This window comes from Apis florea, unplaced genomic scaffold, assembly GCF_048593485.1.
Source record: "Apis florea isolate Af1SG1 unplaced genomic scaffold, ASM4859348v1 contig_2897_pilon, whole genome shotgun sequence".
Lineage (NCBI taxonomy): Eukaryota > Metazoa > Arthropoda > Insecta > Hymenoptera > Apidae > Apis > Apis florea.
The window spans coordinates 2,306,987-2,329,250 of NW_028256665.1; the positions used below are offsets into that span (position 1 = coordinate 2,306,987).

General features: G+C 41.0%; 1 protein-coding gene across 9 annotated transcripts in view; it reads left to right on the top strand.

Annotated features, from left to right (window-relative positions):
• Window positions 1–299: 299 nt before the first annotated feature.
• The window catches only part of tok (tolloid-like protein 1 tolkin), a 51,636-nt gene continuing 29,671 nt past the window's right edge, over window positions 300–22,264 (top strand). For 8 of the 9 annotated variants that reach the window (XR_015291905.1, XR_015291904.1, XR_015291906.1 and 5 more), the window contains exon 1: window positions 6,719–7,036. Coding sequence is in view for 1 of the 9 variants with exons in the window: in XM_086907548.1 (XP_086763674.1) it covers window positions 6,850–7,036 (187 nt within the window). In the remaining 8 variants the exon portion in view is untranslated. Of the gene's footprint in view, window positions 418–6,718; window positions 7,037–22,264 lie in introns of those variants that run through there. The other variant, XM_086907549.1, reaches the window with a different exon arrangement.

Below are 22,264 nucleotides of genomic sequence, written 5' to 3' on the forward strand. Positions count from 1 at the left end.
AATTATATATATTTCAATTTTTCGCGCCAATTTGAGTGGATAATGAACTATGCAACTTCAACCAATCAAAAAATTGCTATAAGAATCGGCGCGCATGCCCGTGACATGGCGTCAGTTTGCTCTTAAAAATCGTAACGACAGAACGAATTACACCGGAATTGTGTAGAATTTTTATTGATAGAATAGTGTATTACGATTTATCGAGTATTATATTCGTAGTTTCGTTGATTAATAAGTGTTCGTGTAATCATTCAATAAGTGTTATTATAATAAAGTTAAATAAAGTCTTTTTTCGTTATGTGATACCGCTCGTCTATTTGAAAGTTAAAGTTACTGGTAGTTCGTATTGTAAGTGTGCTAGTTTATGCATACGTCACAATGTCCAGAAGACGACGTGCTAACTTTCATGTCAACAAGGTATTTATTTATTTTTTTTAAACATAAAACATAGTTTTACAGTTTTATTTCTACAGATTCTCATTTCTTTTCTATCTATATTTATCCGTATCTTCAACTCGTGTATTATTTCTATGTTTATTTTCATTTTACATTCAAGGCCTCGAGATTAAAATTGTTATAACACATTTGTTATAATACAACCTTTCTGAAAAATTCGCGTTCGGACAGATTCGTTATGCTTGTCGAATTACCAAACAAACTTTCTCTCCAATTTATAATTCGATACATTGAAATCGGTAGACAGCATATTATCCGATTATTGAAAATTATGACACTTTATGTGTAGGCTTTTTGCATGTGTGAATATCGTAAAATATATGTGTGATATATCTTTTGCTATTTTTTAAATATAAAATTAGAAATATACTAGGCTAAATATATATTAATTAATTATAAATAAGTAAAATAAGATAGATTGTCAAATATTTTTTTTATTATAGATTATTATAATTTCTTAAAATGTAGAAAAATTAAAATTTATTAATCATTTGACATTATATTCTTTACTTTTAATTATATTTAAAATTTTTGACCAATGTCAAAAATATACGACTTATCTTTGGTCGATAATATATTTGATATAGCAATTATTTTTATGCATAATAACATATCGATATTTGCAAAAAACGCGCGAAATCATTTTTGAAGTTACAATCAATCGTTTTTTATTTTTATTTCATTTATATCTCATCTATTTAAATTATTACATTTCGATTAAAAACTGAATTATCGACGTCGATAAAAATTGTAACTAGACTATAACGCACTCTACAGTAAAGAATAAAGTTTATAATTGAACAATTAAAAATAACGAATATTTAAATTAGAAATTTGCTTTTATTATTTAAACGAAATCAAATCAGTATTGTACTAAAAGAAATTAGTTTATTTGCAAATCAGATTTAGAAAAATATTGTAAATATTATACATTGATAAATATTATTATTTAACTTCAAAATTTGAACAAAATTTTATTTATTAAAATTGATACTATTAATTTTTTTAAATTATTTTATAATTTCATTTGAATAATTAATAAATTCATTTTATTAGTAATTAATAAATTTTATTATCATTGATCATTAAATAGTTTTATTCTATCGTATTTTTTTTATTTCAATCTATATTACGAATTCATCATTTACAAACGACTCTGATAGTGAAAATATTTCCCTTTTAATGAATAACTTTACGATTGAAAATAATTTAAATGCCAATACATTATAATGATTTTGTTTAAAACGAATATAATTCGCAAAATCGAGCATATAGTATTCTTTGTATCTCTTAATTTCGCATTTACAAACGATTGAAGTTGTACAAAGGTATTTATCGTTCGGTTACACGAGCAATAAATTAGCCAATGAATAGGGCCGTGTGTGCTCGATTTCTCTTCCTTTTTGCGCGCACAAAATATAGTACTTCTGCGAAATCGGACAAGGTGCGCCTATGGAATTTCGACGCAAAAAGATTGGTCTTTAATTTTTTCCCTTTTTTGAGACTTCGGTATCATTTATTAAGCTGCATAAAAATTCATTTGTAAAGATCGTGTAAAAACGATCTTCTATATCGAATTTACACGAAATCGAAGAAACGAGGCATCCTAGAATAAAATAACCAAACTGGGTTATTGCGTGTTCTACATGCATAAAAATGAAGTTTTACTATACTTCACCTTTCTTGTAATGAAATTCTTTCTCATCGCAAAGAAGAGTACGCGTTTGTGTTTGAAAATTAAAACATTTCACGCGAAAATTCAATTTTAACGATCATTCTCGTTAAAAATAAAAAAAAAAAATATATATAATTTCTTTTATTTCCAACAAGATCGATAGAATAAGTAGTGATTCGTGACTCCCATACACGGTATTCTATCAAATCGCATCGTTACGCGGGTTCCACGTTCCATTACTAGAAAATATTCAACCGGAATGATCGATTTGAATATCCTCTCGTAAGTTCGCGAACCCACCGATAATACCGGAGATATACTTCCGCCTCGGTGGTATTAAGATAATCTGACCCTCTCGCTCGGTGTTCTTCAACCTCGTTTTCGATTCAAAAATCTCTCCAAGATCTCTCCAAGTTCGGAACGAAAAAATTCCTGGCGGAGAAAATATTTTTTTAATTAATCGATCTACCAAATTACACGGAATATTACTAAAAAAAGAACGAAGATATTCCACTTCTTCCAGTCCACTAAAATTTTCCACGAATGATTCATCGAAGTTGTCGACATCTCCCCATTAAGAATTGAAGAGCACTGTCGTACGAAAGTTCCTCGTATCGCGACCGGCAAACATCGCGTTTCGAATATTAAACTTATCTCGAACGACGATATCGTTAGACCCCGCAAATGATGTTTAGCCCCATTCGGGATCTCCGCCGTTCTGATTTTTTCCCCTCTCTTTCTTTCTTTCTTTTTTTTCTTTTTTTTTTTTTTTTTTCCCCATCTTCCGCGGTATCGGCGAAACGAGTCTGTCTAACGAGAGACGCAGTCTGGAGAGATGAAAGCTTCGACGCGCATCTAATCGGCTTCATTATGCGCGCAGTAAAGAGTGCATGTTAACGCTGATTAATTACTCGTTGGCAGCTTGTTTAAACGAGCACACGCGGTACTTTTTCGTTCTCTCGGTCGTGGAGAGAAGGTTTCTCTCTCTTTCCTCCACGTCGCTTCCGCCCCTTCTTTCTTTCGCCATTTCTGCCTTTTTCTTCCGTTCCTCTTCTTCGGCCACCTTTGCCGCGCTACGACACGTCGTCGTTAGACGACCTGAGAATGAATTAAAATCACAATGGAGCTTGTACTCCTCCGTTAATAACTCGGGTGTATTTGCCCGGCGACCGCGAACTCTTCAAACGGAAATGTTTGCGCAATGATTTCACAGACGAATAAAGAGGGAGGGGGGGGAAACTTTATCGGCTTTATTTTTTTTTCTTTATCTTCCGACTATTCATTGTAATCCTACTTAATTATTTTATTCGTTTCCTCGATCGAAGTTGTGACAATTTTTCTCTTCGATAGGAAGAACGACACGACAAGAATCGAAACTTATCCTGTAACCTAAAAAAAAAAAAAAAAAAAAAAAACGTACATTCGAGAGTACAATTCTTTCTCAATTAACAATTCAATTACCTCTCCCAAAATACCAAACTATCATCCGAACACTCATTTCCGGGATCCAACTTCGACCTAAGAACCAATCGACCGGATGCACTTATGGCTAATTTACTGCGCGAGTTTTACACCGAAAACGCATCTCCCCAATCTCTCTCTCGTGAATCTCCTCCTCACCGTTGTCGGAAAGAAAAGAAACTCGCTCGAAAAGAGATCGATTCTCATCGCCGCCGCTCTATCCGCGTGCCAAGAATGCGATTTAAACGATGCGAGCCGCGCGAGGGGAAGCGCAGAGTGGAAAAGCGGGTCTAGGAAGGGATGGGCTTAAACTCTGCGATTTTAATTAATGTCGCTCGATCCACCCTTCTATCGCGGGATCTTTCAATCGCGTGGAAACTTTCCGCGTTAATTATTTCCCCGTCGAACTCGAATTGCATGGACACGAGAAGGAGAGGGGAGGGGACGTTTTCCACACGTTGGACGGGGAGGATCGGAGGAAGGAAGATCAGAGAACGAACGGGAGACGGGAAGGAGAGCGCGAAATGGGAAAGTTTCGAAGGATCGCGGCGATTTTTCGAAAATTTCTAAAAGAAGACGATAAATTTGTTGTGGTTATTTTGATCGTGCTAATTTTGCATTCGTTCAGGGATATTTGGAACGCAAGATACGAGCGAGTGAGAATCAGGTGTGGAATTTATTTTTCTTCTTCTTCTTTTTTTTATCGAGTATCGATAGAGGCTATCACAATTATTGCAGATATACGTTATTGACTTTATACGTAACGTTTCACGTGCAGCTGTGGCCACGAACACGTAACTTATTGCTCCTAATATTCCCCTCCTTAATGATTTTAATTAAACGCCACTCGTGAATCTAGTGGTTCGTTAAAATACTATGCCTTAGTCGTTTGCAGTTAATCCTCCTGAATTGTTACTCATCATTATCATATTACGTTCGAAATATACAATTATGCAATAATCTATTGTATTCCTAAATATCGTTCGTCGATCACGGCAGATTACGATATTTTTTTCCGAAAAACGAACCAATTTTTCTAATAATGAAAAAAAAAAATAATCATCCACAATTTTTTCCAGTAATAAAATATCGATTGAAACGATGACAACTCTTTTCAACTCTGTCTCTGTAAATATATATATATACATTAAGAAGAAAAAAAGGAAGACTGGTTCGTCCCTTCTATTCGGTATTCGCCATTTAACCATCGGTAACGCGTTCACAAACTCTGATTCATTTCACGTGCTCATTCGTTTTCCATCGGTCCGCCCTCGTATAAACGTTGCACCGTTTCGTTCGTTCGTGCGTGACGTTAACAGAGAATTCGGTTTTTCCCTTCGTACCTTCAGAGATTATTCTCGTGGAGGGTTTCTGTGCAGCGTCGACATGCACTTACCCTCGGATAGACAGGCAGGGTTCCTAAAGGGTGATCCCATGACAGTAATCCGATACTTGACCGATACAGGTCGTTGCGTGGGATACGAAACACGTGTTTCCCGTGGGCGACGGGCCCCGCCACTTTTGGAATATTTATCAATATGCGTCCGAAACCGACCCCTTCCTATTCGAAACGAAAGACCAGCCCTTTCGAGACAACTTTCCACATTCCGCGCCCTATTTTTCGTAAATAGAAATTGCACCGGTTAATTTTTCGAATCGACGCGACCTTGTGTTACACGTACGTTTCCTTCGTGGGCGAAAACTCGTGCGGAAAATCAGACACGGTATATGTAAATTCGTGACACAAGGATTACCACACGGACGGACGTTCGATGAATTATAGATGGGGAGGAGGGAGGGGAAGTTCGATGTGCCGCGAATATTCAAAGTGTATTCGATTTGTACTCGTTCGGATTAGCGAAAAGCGGAGAGTGGAAAAGATTTTTCGATTATTCTCGCCTTTCGTCCAATTTTTCGCGCCAGTTCGCTTCTGAATTTTTTAACCATCGAATCGAAAGAAAAAAAAAGAAACATCAATTTACATCCTTTTCCCTTCTCTCTCCCTCTCTCTCTCTCTCTCTCTCTCTCTAAATTCTGTTTAAATTTCCGAACGAGGAGAAAAAGTTTGCGATCAGAGAGAACGAACGATGGAAGTGGAAGCGAAAGAAGGAGGCTTTCCTTCGGTTCGGGCGCGAGTTGTTTTCGGTCGGCTTGGTTTAGGGCTCGGTGGTGGCCGAACGACGGAAGCTCGGTCAGTGTCTCGGCCACCCTCGTGCCGTGCAGGTTTGCGAGGGAGGAGACCGCTTGTTCCCGGCATCCCCTCTAGATACACACACGTATCCCCCTCCTCCTCTGTCCCTCTCTCGACTTAATGCCAGTACGGGCGCGCGCTTTCGAACGCTTTGCGTCGTGTCGGCCGCGAGGGACGATCAGTCTGTTCTCCACGTTCTCCACGCAAGGACGATCGCCGCCGCCGCCGTCCCTCTCTCATCCGTGACACGAACTTTGACCCGCGCTCCCGCTGCCTTCCTCCGTCGCCTTTCTTATCGCGCCCCTCCTCTCTCTCTCTCTCTCTCTCTCTCTCGCCCCGATGACGTACGCCCCTCGAGCTCCTCCAAGATCGGCTCCCAACATCGCGCGCAGTAGCGATTACGTTTTCGTCCGAGGCAACCGTGTTGTTGTTCGCTCGCTACTCTCAATCGTCGTCATCCTCTTACTCATCGTCGCGCGATCGGACAATAAATAAACCAATTTTTGTTTCGCGCCTTCGCGAGTCTTCGCCGTTTTTTACGGGCGTGTGTCTGTGTGTGCGTGTAATTGATCGAAAAAGGGGGTAAGAGTTTTAGCTTCGTATTTCTTGGACGAATTCTTTCTTTTTTTTTTTCTTCTTTCCCCCTTCCCCCCCCCTTTTTCTTTTATCCCCCGTGGAAACGAGCTCGTTGGATCGATTCGATTCGCGACAAAAGGCCGTTCTCGTCGTGGTACGTGGACGAACTAAGTTCGGAGGCATGTGATCGGTGGCATCCTCCCCGTCGAGAGAAAGTTTTTCCCGCGTTTCGAGAGTGGTGGTGGTGGTGGTGGTGGTGGTGGTGGTGAGGGTGGTGGTGGTGGTGGTGGTTTTCGCGAGTGGAAGGAGGAGGAGGAGGAGGAGGAGGAGGAAGGAAGAGAGGGGTGGTGGAAGAGAGACAGTGGCAAATGCGTTGGTTCAGGCGGTAGTAGTAGGCGGCTGGTCTTTTATGGCCTAAGGGTGGTTGTAGGCACGGAGGGGGGTGGAAGGCACACTCGTCGTTCGGGACCGATATCTCGACGATATCGAGATGAGATTGCTCCCGTTGCTCTCGATTATGTGTTTGGCGAGCCGATGCGCCGATTGCCGGGCTGTCGATCCTCTGACCGAGAACTCTTTCGGAAGGCAGAGCCGCAAATTCAGCGTGGACGAGCTGTTGAATACCAAATTCCCCCACGGTATCAGCGACGACGTGGACGTGGACGTCTGTAAGGCGGGTAAGCGATTCGAATCTTCTTCTCTTCTTTTTCTTCTTCTTCTTGCCTTCTTTGCCTTCTTTCGAAGTTGAAATTGGAAATTGGAAACGAGAGTTAATTTTCAATTTTTCCGCATCGGGGATCCCGCGCTTTCTTTTCGCGGGAGGGAAAGTTTGAACCGCTTAGTAATAATACACGCGCTAGGATTAATATCGAGATGTAATTTTTCGATAGTCGAGCGAGAGAGTTGCGAGTAAATTGTTTCGTGGTCGTGAGTGCAATTGCGTGGAGAGAGAGAGAGAGAGAGACGCTGTGTGAAAATAATATAAAAATGTGTACGTTATCGGCACGGTAGCAGCAGCGTAGATAGCAAAGAGATTTTCTTCTTTTCCCGCTTCGGTTTCGCAATACGAGTGTTACGAAATACTGCTATAGCTAGCTAATAAGAGATATGTAATTACAAAGAAGCATCGTTACGCTTGATACAAAATCTGCATGATATTGCAACATATCGGTGTTCGCGCACCAACCGCATTGCTCGAATATTTTCCTTTCCCTGCGTATTCCTCTCTGCGTGAAATTGATCATTTGGTGGTGTTTCTCGTTGTCCCCCCGTTGATAAAAATACTTCGATGCCTCGATGGGCGACACTCGAACCGTCGTCTCGCTTTGCGCAAAAAACTTACCGAAGCAAAGGGTGGAAAGGGTTCCATGGCCGGGGGGGGAATATTACGATCGATATTATCGCCGAAATTTCGATTCTTCTTCGTTTTTTAAAAGTGGCGAAAAGAGAAAGAGAAAAAAACAACGTTCACATTTTTACGATTCACGAAGAACGATAGAATTTCTTCTTTTCATCCCCGAGAAACGAGAGAAAATTGTTTTTTTAGAAATCGTTTCATTATTATCCTCTTAAAAACGCGAGGCTAGCGGAAAACTAGTTGAAAGATTTCAAGCCTCGGGTTACTTCGAATATCTTGTTTCACGCGAGAACAAGTCGAGTTTTAACAATTAAAAAAAAACTCTTCGCGCAATTCTTTGCGCGAATCGAATAAAATTTGCTCGATTTGCTTCGATCGAAGGGACCCCGGGTCGAAGAGTTATTCTTTCCGGGAAAAATAAGCGGAGGCAATCGTCCGAGGAGATTATATTGCGCGAGAGAGGCGCGGATCGGGACGTTGGAAAGAGAGGACGCGATCTCCTTTGTTCCTTCCCGTTCGATCGAGTTGGTCAACCGAATCAAACAGCGAACCTCTACCCGTTTATATTGTTTCGCATAGATTCCATTTCCCTGGCGGGTCGTAAACCTGCTCCCTGAGATCGAAAATCAAACGAGGATCGGGCCGTCGTTATTCCCGGAGATATAAATGGAGGCTTATGCCCGCCGAATTAACGAGGCGAAACAGGGCGTGGGAGGGGAAAAAGAGGAGATCGAGGTCGATCAAGGTCGAAGATTGCGAGCGTATCGCGGAAAGAGGCAGTGACCGTCATTGAAGGACCTTGGTTCGATAATCTTTCGCCTCGCCTCGTTCGAGGCGGTCCTCGTTGTAATGGCTCGAAGGGTCCAGTTGGCAAGGGACTCCACTTGGCCTCGACCAACCTTTTCTTTCCTTCTCCGCTGATTATATCCTGCCTTTGGATAGAACCTCTCGTATACACCGAGAGGAGAGATGGAGATAGATAGAGAGAGAGAGAGAGAGAGAGAGAGAGAGGTTGGAAACTGGAACGGGCGTGGACGAGAAGAATGAAAAACGACTCGATGATCCCTTGGTGTCGGTGTTCGAAAAGAAAAAAGAAGAAGAGACGAAACGGGGTCTGGTAGCGTACAACGGACCTTGTGTTAGTCCCATCGTCGTTTCGCTTCGTATCTAATCTCTGTTTGCGAAGAAAGAGAGGAAGGCGCTACTATATTCTGGTATTATCGTATTGCGCTTGTTGAAACGGTTGATTATCGTTACGTCGATGACCAATGCTCGTGTATATTTTCGTGAGGCCACAGGGATAACTCGATATCGTGTTAATTCGTTTATGAATAATTGCGCTTGTACGAGTGTTTCTCTCTCCGCCTGTTGGAAAATCCAAAGTGTACGGTATTGCTGTATTCCCCCTCCTATGCAATTAGGTCGATAAACGCGGGATAAAATTGTCGAGTCGCCGTATTTTGCGTGCGAGATTTTCAATATTTCCGCTAAATGAACGGTGGCGGTTTCTTCTCGTTCGTGGAAAAAACGAAAACGTATTATAAAACGGGTTTCGCGATACTTTTGAATCTAATAGAAAGTTTTCGTAATTCTTAATCGAGTTTGCGAAACGATATGCAAAGGGAAGTCGAAGCTTGTCCAAGAAGCTTGATCGATTGACCCGTTGACAGCAACTCGATTTTCTTTCCCTTACGTCCACTTTGGAAAATTCCTCTTGGCGAGAGTTCTTCTCGAGCGCGAGAACCAGCCCCCCCCCTCCCCCCTTGTCTTGGAACAAACTTTTCAACTTTCTTCCGAGCCTTTTATCTTTTTTTTTCTTTTTTCTTTTTCTTCTGCGCGAGGGTGTGTTACTCGGACCGGTGTTTACCGCGTTTGACGATTAATCCGTGGATAGACAAGGAAAATTGGCGAAAAACGCGAATCTGTTCCGTATCCGACGAAGGATAAACATCGACAAACATGGCGTGAAATTGGAAAAAACGTGGCAGAGAAATGTTGGATCAAAGTGGGCCGAAGTTTCTTCCACCCAGTATCTTGCCGGGAAAAAACAATTTTAATTTTCCCAGTTTTAGAAGAAATCGTAAATATCGTAAAAAAAAAAAAGTCAAAACAGCTTTTTGAAAAAATTGATCGAGTTTTCGTTATTTAATTAAAAAATAAATTTAATTAAATTTGATCGGTTCTTTTCGGTACACCCTGTGTAGAAGCAATCGATCAGGCTGTTGACGGTGTTCGACGTTAAGGGCAAAAGGGGGATGAGAAATGGCTGGTAATAAAGTGCTAGACGAATCGGCATCGATTATAATCTCTCGCTATTGATAATTGCGAGACGAACGACGAACAAACGATCCGCTTTATCGTTTGTAAATTTGCTCGGCAAACCGGCGTAGGAAGAATGGAGGGTGGACAGAGGTTGAAGGGTGGGAAGGGCGAGAAGGGTAGAAGCTTTGAATTATTCTCTTCCAGTGGAAGTTTCAGCAATTTAGATTAAGATCAAAAGCCAATCGGATAATATCTCGAATCAACCCCCTGTTCCCCGGCTCTCTTGGGAACAACTTGTTATCGTATCTAGCTTACATTCGGCTTTCTTGAGGGAAATAATGCTTCTTTCAATCCGATTCTCGAAAAGAGAGGAAAAGAGACGCGTTCACAGACGATTCAACGAGGATTTGTTGTTGCGGATCGTTTCCCGATCCTATGAAAATTTTATCAAGAAACGTTATATAAACGCGAGAACAGCAGGGAATCGATGAGAGTGTCGATGATTTTTCTTCCTTACTTTTGCGTTTTCCCTTTCCTCCGAGAGAAAATTTCTCTCGTTAACGCTCGAATCCTATCCGTTACTCGTTAAAATATAATAACCACCTTTTCTCTTCTCTTATTTTATATCAAGGATCAAGGTTTCACACCCGATACCACGAATCGAATTAATAAATACCGAACCAACGATTAATTAAGAAAACATGGTTGGCCGAGAAACTAACCGTACCGCTCACGCTTAGGAACGATAATGCCCATTGATTTTCATGAGTGTAATCGGCTATATAAGTTGAACGCACTTAATGTAAATAAGAACAACGATAATGCCGAAGGCAGCGCCGTTCGGAGAAGATATAGAAGGGAAGTTATTAAGTCGGCAACTGCGAGAACTTGCTAATAAATATTCCGTGAGTGAAACAATTTATCCTCGTCTGATTTAAATAAAAAACGACGTCGCTCGCCGCTCAACGACTCTCATAATAGAGCTTTCATTCAGTGGCACGTTTTATCTACTTCCAATATTGATTTTCTGACATTGAAAAAGCAACTCTTTTTTTCTCTCTCTCTCTCTTTCTTTCTTTCTTTCTTTCTTTCTTTCTTTTTTTTTTTTAACCGCAATACAATACTTCGCCACGATAAAAGAATGTATGTAGCACGGTTGCCGACAGAATGTGACTTTACGCAACGCGAAATTAATCCTTTATCTATCGCGTGCTCCAAAAAGAAGAAACGTTTCGTTGAGAATGGAATAATATTTCCATCGCATTTCAATAAACATTTTATCTTCGCGACATCTTTCGTTCATCCGTTTCCAATTCGCGACGGAATTTTCTTTGTCTTCTCTCAAGTACAAACTATTACGTATTACGAGTCGTATCGTAGAGTTAATTCTTTTTTTCACGCCTCGATCGTCCTTCGTTATCTCTCTCGTGGAAAAAATTCGTATAGTTTACGCGAATGACTTTTTCACCGATTCCACCGAATTTCTTCTTCTTCTTTCGTCAAACTTTCATTATGAAGGCAATTATCGGCCTGACTGACTTTTTCCTATCTCGACCCGTTGGAATTTCCACGAAATTACCAGCAATGGACGACGAGCAATGGAAGATTTTATTTCCCCCCCCCCGTATCGATTTTCGACGTTTCCTTTTCTTTTCTCTTCCTTCTTCCAAGGATTCTTCATTCTCTCTCTCTCTCTCTCTCTCTCTCTCTCTCTTCTCGTCGCTCCCTCCCTCGACAATCGTGACAACGGTATCAAAGAAGAAAGAGATAAACCGCGATAATATATATTTACCTCTCCCCTCCCTCGAAAAAAGAATTCAACGAAAAACATCCAACAACCAAACTTATCAACTTCGTTCTTCCTATCGTATTTTCGCGATCCCTTGTCGCGAGATCGAATTTAAAGAAAGATAATCAACTCCCCAAAAAAGAAAAAACAAAACAAAAAAGGAAAGAGATAAATAAGACGAAGGAAAGGAGGAAACGTAGGCAGAGTGGAAGCATCTCGAAATGTTCCGTGCAGTTGACGAGTCTAGCCGCAATTGGGACATGAAAAGCAGGTTCGCGTGCAGCGGGATGCATTACAGCGCACGCGATACGGAGAGCGCGGTCAGTGTTTTCATGGGGCCCGGTCTAAAGCACGCGGAACGGTACCTCGATCCGTGCTTTTTGCTCGTTAACTCTCTCTCTTTGGACGATCTTGCCCGCGCGCGCGCCCATCTTACGTGCATTTTTCCAGGATCGATCCTACCTACCTCTTCTTCTTCTTCTTCTTCTTCTTCTTCTTCTCCTTTCTCCTATCCCTTTCGTTTCTTCGTCTCCTCTCCGTCCGTGCTTCGCTTCTGCCTTCGATCGGTATACGATCGGGGATAACGAGTGGAGTGGAAAAAGAAGAGGAGGAAAAAAGCGTGGATAGGAGATGTATAAATATCGATTTTATAGATTCGTGTTGGTATCGAGGGGGGATCGGCTTCTCCGCGTGGAAATGGTAGGAATCGAGAGAGGTGTACTTCGAAGGTTTCGCGTGTTTCAGAGGATTTCACGGTACGTCGGTCTATCAGCTGTTTATCGTGGATTACACGCGATTGCGACGTCGTTTTAGCCGCCACCGACGCTTTGCTTCCGCGGCAGAATTGATCTATTGTGTCGCGAGGATTGCGAGATGCGTATTTTTTTCGAGAGAGAACGAGGGGAGAGATCGACTTGAGGAGGTCTAAGGAGAAAGGAGATATATATATATATAAATATCGCTTAGCTCGAGACCAATTTATCGTTTGTTTGAAAATCTGATACGATCTTCGTTACTGATTCAAACGAAAGGATAATCGAAAACTCTTCGAGTACGTAAACTCTTTTGTTCTTTTCGAAATTGCGCGAGAGAAAGAGCGCTCGGTAATTATCACGACGATCCAAGCATCGAGTTCTCCCTGATTTTTACGCGAGCCTCGCTTCTTCGGGGCGAAAAAGAATTCTTCCTTCGAGGAGTCGGAAGGTTTTTCAGCGGAGTCGAGCCGGTTATGACGGTCATTAAGCGATGAATTTTAATGCATTTTACCATTCTCGACATTTCCTATGCCGGCTTCAAAGTTCCGCCAACTATCCCTGACGGATGGACGCGCGTAATCTTTTTCTTCTTTTTTCTTTCTCTCTCTCTCTCTCTTTTTTTTCCGTTCTTTTTTTTCCCCTCTCTTCCAACTCCACCATTTCTCGCGACCCATTCAACAGTCTCACTTTGTTTTTCGTTAAACTTTTATCTCTGGGAAACATGCGGTCAGGTTTTCTCTCCACTCGCTTCTCTATCTCTAACGGTACGGCTCTCGCAACCCCGTTGCATTGTTTTCTCGTAAATCGACCGACTAGTGCATAATTCGTGGCACTTTTTGAGAAAGTGAGAAAAATCAACGAGCAAAGAGTAAAGTATTTTTGTTTCAACATTATTTTTTATTTGACGCTTTCGGCGAACGAATTTTCGGCGAACATTCTTTTAATTTTTTTTTTTTTCCTCTAACGCTTTCGCGTAATTTTTAACGCAATCTGTAGCGTGACAGTTTTTAATACGTACGAGGTGCAGGAAGATTTAATTTTTTAAATTATTATTTTTCTATCGTCTGTTTTATTTATTTATTTATTTATTTTTTTTTTTTTCGCGTTCCGAAAATGACTTTTGAAGCAACAACAGCAATGTATCGCGTTTTCGTATAAAAATTTATTTAAATGCGAAACGATTCGTAAATATATATCTTACGGAGGGGAGGGAAATTTTATGCATTTATGGGAAATTTTCTCAGAAATGTTGGAAATGTTTAAAATATTAGGAAGTATAAGATTGTTCGAGTGGCGGCACGATTCTTATGCAGTTTTGAACATCTTGAATAATTTTCCACCGTGTAGCTACATATTTTAACGTTTCGACTCGTCGATCCAAAGAACGACAGAGCAATGAAAGAGATGCGGCTACGTTTCCATGTGCATTGCTAGCTAATCGGACACGAAATAAGAGCAAAGAAAGAAGAACAATGGAAATTTTTGCTCGTTATTCTTTCGAACTTACAACTTATTCGCATAGAATTACCTTAAATTGCCCCTCTCAACGAGGTTTCGCACAATTTTTCGCCTCCCCTCTTAATAACCGTTTAATTGATTTCTTAATTTTTTTTCACTTTAACGCTTCTGGGGAACAAGGTAGAAAAATAAATAAAAGGACGCGATAAAAATACGATTCCTATCCTCGATATTTAGCTATCTTTATCTAAAGTCTTTGCTTTAGAAAAAAAAAGAAAAAAAAAAAAATGAAGAAATCATTAAATGCAACTCGCCAACTCGATACTCGGATCGAGTAATTGAGAGTTCGCCTCGACTTCCCCATCGGCAACTTGCCCGTGAAATCAATGAACACCGATTCAACTTCACTTTCAAAGAGCTGAAAGTTGCACTTGGTCCGTTAAAGAGAGGAACCATTAGAACCTCCCTCTTCCTTTCATTCACTCGCCGAGAATATGATCCCGCTAAATTCTTATCGTCTTATCCAGTTCCACCCACCGCTCCCAACTTTCTCAATTACTCTCCTCTTCTCCTCTTATCTCTATCCACCTCCTCGAGAGCATCCACACCCAAACACGGTGTAACGTTTCGGTGATCCGTTATACACATTTTGCGTTTCGTTCGTAAATTTATATATAACCACGGTTGCCTCAGAGGAGAAGAAATCTTACGATCAACAATTTCACTTGTTATACAGAAAAATAACCAACTTGGGACGCGCACGAATTTCGTTATTATTAAAATTAACCAGGATATTTAGATTAGAATCGATCGATTCCAAATTTAAAAGGATTCCAATTAGAGCACAAATTATAAAGATTCACCCTTTGGATCGAGAGATCGGCGCAAAAGCGTGGAAAGCCATCCAAGTCGAAAAGTGTTAATATCATCGGTATCCACGATCCCGTGATTTATCCAGCTTCCCGTAATCGAAACGGTTACAAAGCGAGTTAAATCTCATCGATCCCGCGCATTCGGCAATTAGGAGACTTTGTCCCGTTCTAAATACCGAATTCGAGCGTGGGGATAATTCTGGGCATGTTACACGGGTGGTCCTCCGCGGCCTTAATTCCCCCCTCGAGAGAGGAAAGGAGAGAGTTCCCCCCTCCCCCAGGGTTGAACGGTGCGCATCGATATATAATACAGATGTAATATCACACCTGGCAGTTACGTATCGGCCCACGTATTCCGATACGTTGGCGCAATCACGCGGTTACGCGATGGAAACGCTCCCTCTCTCTCCGGAAATAGATGTATATATATTCCAACCCCGCGAGGAATTCGCGTGAGAACTCCAACTTTCGTTCGTTCGAGGAAAAACGGGGAAATCGTTCGTCTTGATTTACGCAGCCCTCGATTTTCCTCGATGTCCTCGGTTGATAGGTGTTGCAACGATACGAGGGGAAATACCGTGCTTTCTAAATGACGCTCGATTATTTGGCCAGTAAAGAGGATGGCCTTGCCAAACTTTTCTACGTTACAGATTGATAAAATATTGGTATAGAGTCGCGTGAATTTCATTTTCCTACTTTCCTTTAACCGTTGCGAACATTTCTTTGTAATCGTGCCTCGATAAATATATATATATATATCATTGAATATATCTTCTTTCCCGCGTTTAATTAATTTCGCAAACAATTTTTATTACTATAGAAGAAAGAGGAATGAACGTGTATTGTACGGTATAGCATTGTACGTACGTGTATATACGGATACAATGGAGCATCGTTTAAACCGGTAATTTATTGAAATTCACCGGAAGGAAACGATTTAACCGTATTTCCTCTTTCCTCCTTTTCCTGTTTGTTTTCCATGTATCTTTTTAATGAAGTCGGTTAAACGAGTAACGAGTGCGCATCGATCGAAAAGATCAAACGTTTCCGCGGCCGTATATGCACGGACGGCGCATAGGATAACGAGATATAGAGGGAAATAACAACGAGGACGATTCTCTCGTGACACGATGTGGCGTTTACCGCTAACGAGCGCGCTAATTGGCATAAACGAAGCCGCGCCCGCGGGAGTGTAATCAAGTAATTCGATTAACGCTGTCGTCTAGTTCCTCCGTGTTTTTCTTCCTCGTCTCGCTTCCCGATTTTCGAACAATCCTATCAACCCTTCGCGCCTTTCTTTTTTTTCTTTTCCTCTCGATCGGTGTATATATTACTTTGTCAATCGCGATCATTCGCAACGCCATTTCTTTTTTCTTCTCCTCCTCTTTGTCAAAATTAAGTCGCATACCGATATTTTTATTTTTATTTCAACTCGGTGTTTAAATTGCGAAGAGCAAAGGCGTTTTACGTACGCGAAAGAAGCGTTGATATTCTATTTTCGGATATGTCTTCTCTCACGAGAGAGATATCATATTTTCTCAATTTTTTCGAGACAGTTCGAACTAGTTTCCGCCGCTTTAATTTCGAGGAGGCGCGACACACCTTCGCAGCGATTTCCGTTTCTTTCTCTCTCTCTTTCTCCCTTCGTTCTCCTTCGACCACTTGTGACCGTTCTTTCTCTCCTTTGACACTTCACTCTTCGCCTTGTTATAACGAGATATACACTTACTCTCGTTCTCGTTGACAATAGTGACAGAATGTAGTTTGCCATCGAGGTAAGGTCAGTTATTCTCGAGGTATTCTTAACGACATAATTAAGCGACAGTGTAAAATTAACGAAACCTCAATTAGACCCGACGAACAATTGCTATTTTTGACAAATTTCCCCAGAAATTGATCGATCTCGTTACAACGCTCGCGAATCTGAAATAAATTCGATATTTCGATATTTCGTTTGCCGAAGAATTCGAGATGCAATTTGGAAATTATGGAATGGAACGTTATCGGGCATATTTTGCGAAGTATTTCGCGAGAGCGAAAAAAACGTGAAAAATTAAATCACGTTTGTTGTAGAAGTATATTCGTGATATTTAACGGTGATTTATTAAAAAAAAAGAAAAAAAGAAAAAAAAGGAAATATTATTATCGATCTCCCACCTTCTTTCTCGAAATATAAAATTACACACATATGACATTTAATGTATTATATTATATAAAATCGATCAATAATTTTTTAAAAGGTTTTAGAATGAGTGAGCTAAGTATCGAAATTAGATCCATTTCACGCCATTAATGGAGGCGAGTTCAAAGCGACTAAAGTGGCTCGAAAAGTGCGGGACGTGAAAAGTGAAGGGTCTATCGATTTGTCTGCTACTAATTTGGTTGCAAAAAAAAAAAAAAAAAAAAAAAGAAGAAGGGAACGGAAGACGATAGCAAGCGTCAAAATGCCAAAGTTCCATAGCGTAGACTTATCCCTTTATCCTTGAAAAATTTATCCCCTCTCTCTCCATAAATAGTGCAAATTTTTCCAAATCATGTACACCTGATAAATCGATCGTGAAAATTCTTAATTTTTCAAAATTTCTTCGAAAATTGTCGAGCAAGCAGCAAAATCGATCGTTGGAGAATGAATAACAGAAGCGTAATCGGGAATTCGGTAACCCACAATAACGCGTCTCGCCCCCCATAATCCCTCGTCCTAGTTGGAAGGTATTATACGAAGTAAACAGAAATTAAGGGCTGGCCCCTCATCGCCGATCTCTGCGGATGGCATTCTGGCCCGCCCTGCACTTGGCAGCCGTCCACTCATTTCTCTTTCTTCCTCTCCTCTTCTTCACTTTCCAACGATTTTTTCCACTTCCTCTCCCTCCTTCCACCGCCATTCTTTACGCCGCCGTTGAAATAATCCAGCCGCAAATACCGCTTTAATTATTCCATTCTACTTAACACCGCGTTCCAACGATCACGTTCGGTCCTTTTCCGGTCGAGCTTATAAGCATACCTCGTCCTTATACACCACCATATTCCACCTTCTTGTCCACGACTTAATACCTCGCATACGTGACTCCGTCGCGATTCTTTCTTCTATTTCTTCCTTTCCTTCTGCATTTTTCTTTCTTTCTCTCTTTTTTTTTTTTCCTTCGAATCGAGTCGAACGGAAGAAAAGTCATTTTCGGCTCGACACGAAACACCCAGTCTTCCCCCGTGCTTAAACTCTTTCGAGAGAGTTCTTGCACAAGAGTTCGAATGTTATCGAACGCTACCGATCTTCGTTCGTTCGTTCGAGTAGTTTTTACCGGTACGTAGGGATAGATTGCTTTAATTACGAGGAAATTAAGGTTACCCCCTCGAGCCCCGTGTTTCTCTTGGATTGTTTCTCTCTCTTTGTAGCTTTCGACATTTTGGTCGGCCGATTTTATTCGAAATCTTTTGAATTTTTTAGATTTATGATTCGAATATCGTATAAGGTAATAATAAGACGGTAAAGTTACCTCTTACGTGGCTCACGTACTTTGCGAGGGGATCAAAGAAAATTTAATTCACTCTCTCACTTCGTTACGTTATAGCTTTTATTTTTTTTTTTTTCCCCCTTCGTCCTTTGTATATGAAATTAGGTAGGTCTTTCTACGCGTGCCACCGTTTCCTCTGCGATCTAATAGCTCGCGATTAACGCATAATTATACTAATTGGCCTCTGTACGATCTCTTTGTTTCAATTATTACGTTATTTCTATACATCATACGCGATTGTATTAGATCGCTGTATAACAAAATCTCATTTTCGAGATAAACGGTCGTCCCATATACAGCAGGGGTAAAAAAATTGAAATTTTTAATCAGAATTACGCGCTGTAAAAATCATTGAAATCGTATTTTTCCTTTTTTTGCAGAAATCCCATCTTTTCGACTAAGTTTGTATCGATAATAAAAAATAATCCTTTTGCATATTACGTCTGGAAAAAAGTAATTGCTTTAAAAATAACCAAACGAAAGGTTCAACGATATATTTAAATTTTTTTTTCAATAAACGATAACACGATAGAGTAAAATTGAATATATTGATGCAAGAATAACTATATTTAATAATTTTCTCAAGCAACGACAAGAAACGAGCAAACGTTTTTCTCCCTTCCACCTACTCTTTCCTCGATCGTTTCTTTCTTTTTCCTTTTATCACCCTGTTAAAAACGCTGTTGGTCGCTTGTTAATCACCGCTTCCATCGTCGAAACGTCGAAACCGGATCGAGCCGAAAAAGATCGAGGAAAAATTTTCCACCCATTTATTCAGGAAAATTATCCATCGTCTCGAGGATAAAACAACACCCACATCCATATCCACATCCCGAACACCGTTGTAATATTTGCTTCGAATGAAAAACGAATGAATTTAATTGGATACTTCCTCTTACGAAAATATATCCACTCGTGGATACGTAAAAGCGAGCTCTCCTCAACTCTGAGGAGAAACTACGAAAAAAATACAACGAGGATCTAATGCTCGAGGGATCTAATGATCGATCGATCGGAAGGAGAGAAAATACCAGGAATCGAAATACAAAATATTCCCTTTGCCAGCACAGTGCGTGCGTCCAAAGGATTTCTTCTACACTCCCCTTTCCCAGAAGGGGATGCATCCTTCTTAACGATGCATAGCGACATTCCAACCCGGAATTCCAACTCGAATTTTGAACCTGTTCCCTTGCGATCGGGGACGATCACGCGCGCACCTAGGAAACCAGAGCCGCCGGCTCTGTGTGTCTGTGACCCACATAGCGAGCGTTCAAGCCGGAAACAGGCCGTGGTGGAGGAATGGAGGACGTGGACCGTCGTGGACAGAGAACGGAAGAAAAGTCGAGGAGAACAAAACGCGAGGACGAGACTAAATGAAACGAGATTGCTTACCCTCCCCTCATCTATTTATCCATCTATCTCTACCTCCCCTTCTATTTGCTCTTTCGAGCGACGAAGCTGAGTTAAGCGGATATTCTTTCGGATATCTTCTTGGAAGAGGAAAATTATTTCGACGTTATTCGGCCGCGATGAATTTTGAACACGGTTTGCGAGGGGAAATTCGAGTTTATGACGCGTTTCTTGACGCGTGCCACGCGCTTAAGTGACTTTTAACCTTTTCGCTACTACGACTATAGTCGCTCTGCACGAGATGCCGCGTAAAACGTAGCATCGATATTTTGTTTTTGTCACTAATTTCTTTTCTTCGATAAACACCGCCAAAGTAATTCGAATCGTGAGGTGACGATCTTTCTCGAGCACCGTGGTGCATCATAAGACGTTCCCCTTCTCGAGTAAGTTTCGTTGGACGTGAGATATAATACGTAAGAATTTTTAACGCGGAGATATTTGTCGTTTGAACGACACGATGCGATTCACGCGAGATGCGATTCCTCGTGGAGGAATTTTTTAATTCGATCGCGCGAATGGATTGTGAAGATGTCCGGGCAAAGAGGTCGCAATAATATACGATGTTAAGGGTATTCTTGCCACCAGGCATTAGGAAAATGAATTTCAGACGACGCAAATTTAATTCAATACCTTACTTTGCATGTTAAGTGATTAAAAAAGTGATTCATTGCTCGCGTTACTTTTATTGAAATAAGATAATATTTTCCATTAATTCGGGGATGAAAAGGTATGATCAACATCTTCCTAGATCGTTTTAACGACGTAGAAAAACAAAAATTAAGGAAAGAAGTTTGTTTCTTTGAAGATTTTCGATCCGGCTTTCTCGAAAAACGGCGCGCGTCCACGACACACGGGGCAATTTGTTGGTGGCAAAGTCGTAAAAGGATCGAACGTCGGAGGATCGATTTTTAGCTCGCGTCAACCGATGCCCGTTAACCGATGATGGGATCCTTCCTTCGCGGTATTCCTCGTGTATCGAACACACGGGGAGAAAAATTCTGGCAATAAATTCCCGCGGAGATTGATGGCCCGCTACACTATCCTATTACCCCCAACTACTACAATCTGCTCGTTTTCTTTGGTGAAAAATAGCGATGGCCGCTACTTACTTGCCCGCGTATTTATATTATATCGTAACACATACGAACATTGCGTTCGTATGATATTATGGAGAATTGGAGTTTCTTTTCTTCTTTTTTCTTTTACGTTAATTTTAATTCGAGGAAATTTCATCCTCGAAGGAAAGTGATTTTTCCAACTTACTTTTTATTACACATCGGATCGAATTTGAACGCGACAAAAGATTTCCCATCTTGGAAGGTGAGAAGCGCAAAAAGAGAAATATCGCATCGATGTTCGGAGGTCATCAGACGTTCCTTTTTACTTCGCTCTTCCTTTTCCGCGGTCGGCTCTCATCCCAGGTGAGAAGAAGTCGACCTAATCCCGGGGGATAAGTTTTCATCACGTTCGGCTGGCAACGCGCTTCCTGACTTTGATTCTGTTCAATGCTCGTCTTCCACGTTCGACCGAAACGACCATCCCTCCAACTTTTCCAACCAAACTCAGAATAAGATAAATTTATATACCCCCCCAAAAAAAAGAAAAAATTGAACTTCGAAAGATCAATATCTCACCCAATGAACGAGAGCATCTCTTAACTCCCCTGTAAAATAATGATAATAAACGCGTTAGATCTCTTTGTAAATAAACAAGATTATTTCCCTCGAATACATCTCTTCAACCTTGAAAACACGAGGATCGAAACGATTTTCCCTCCTTCTTTTCTCTGGACACGACACCATACGTCCAAGGATCAATCGAGGTACATCCGCTTTTTTCAACGTGCGATCAACGAGCCGAGAGATGGCCCATCGAAAACCCGGAAGCCTCTCCTTCGCCTCTCGAGCCACGCCGTTCCCTTCTTCCCTATTTATTCGGCCAATCGTGGAACGCGAAGTTTCCGCCCGAGATAGCGCCTCGAATCTCTGTTCCCGCGAATATGAGGCTGACGTTGAATAATGCATCCCTTCGACGAGCATCCGCGCCACCTTCGTTTACACGATCGAATCGCCGACCGATTTAATTGTATCTCGTTACGCAACACCGTCCATATTCGCACTCGAAACTATATCTTAGGGGTTCGTTCCAGAAGGTTTAGATACGGTTCTCTTTGTACGTGATCGTATTTTGACCGTATTTTGATCGTATTTAGGATTGATCAGGCGTTTTTAAAGTACGATCGTGCAGGGAAATGGCGTTTGCCTGACGAATAATACGAGAATATATTCGTGCATTCAAAACGTGAAGAATTTTATCATCGTATATCGAACCGTTCGATCGAGGATCGAAACGATTAGGGATTCATTCGTTCGGATTTGAAAATATATTCATACATACAAAATGTACAAAATTTTTTTTACCGTATAAGTTATCCGTTATTCTCGATAGATCTCAAAGAAGGAACCGCGTTTCTCTCAACAAATTATGCGCGAA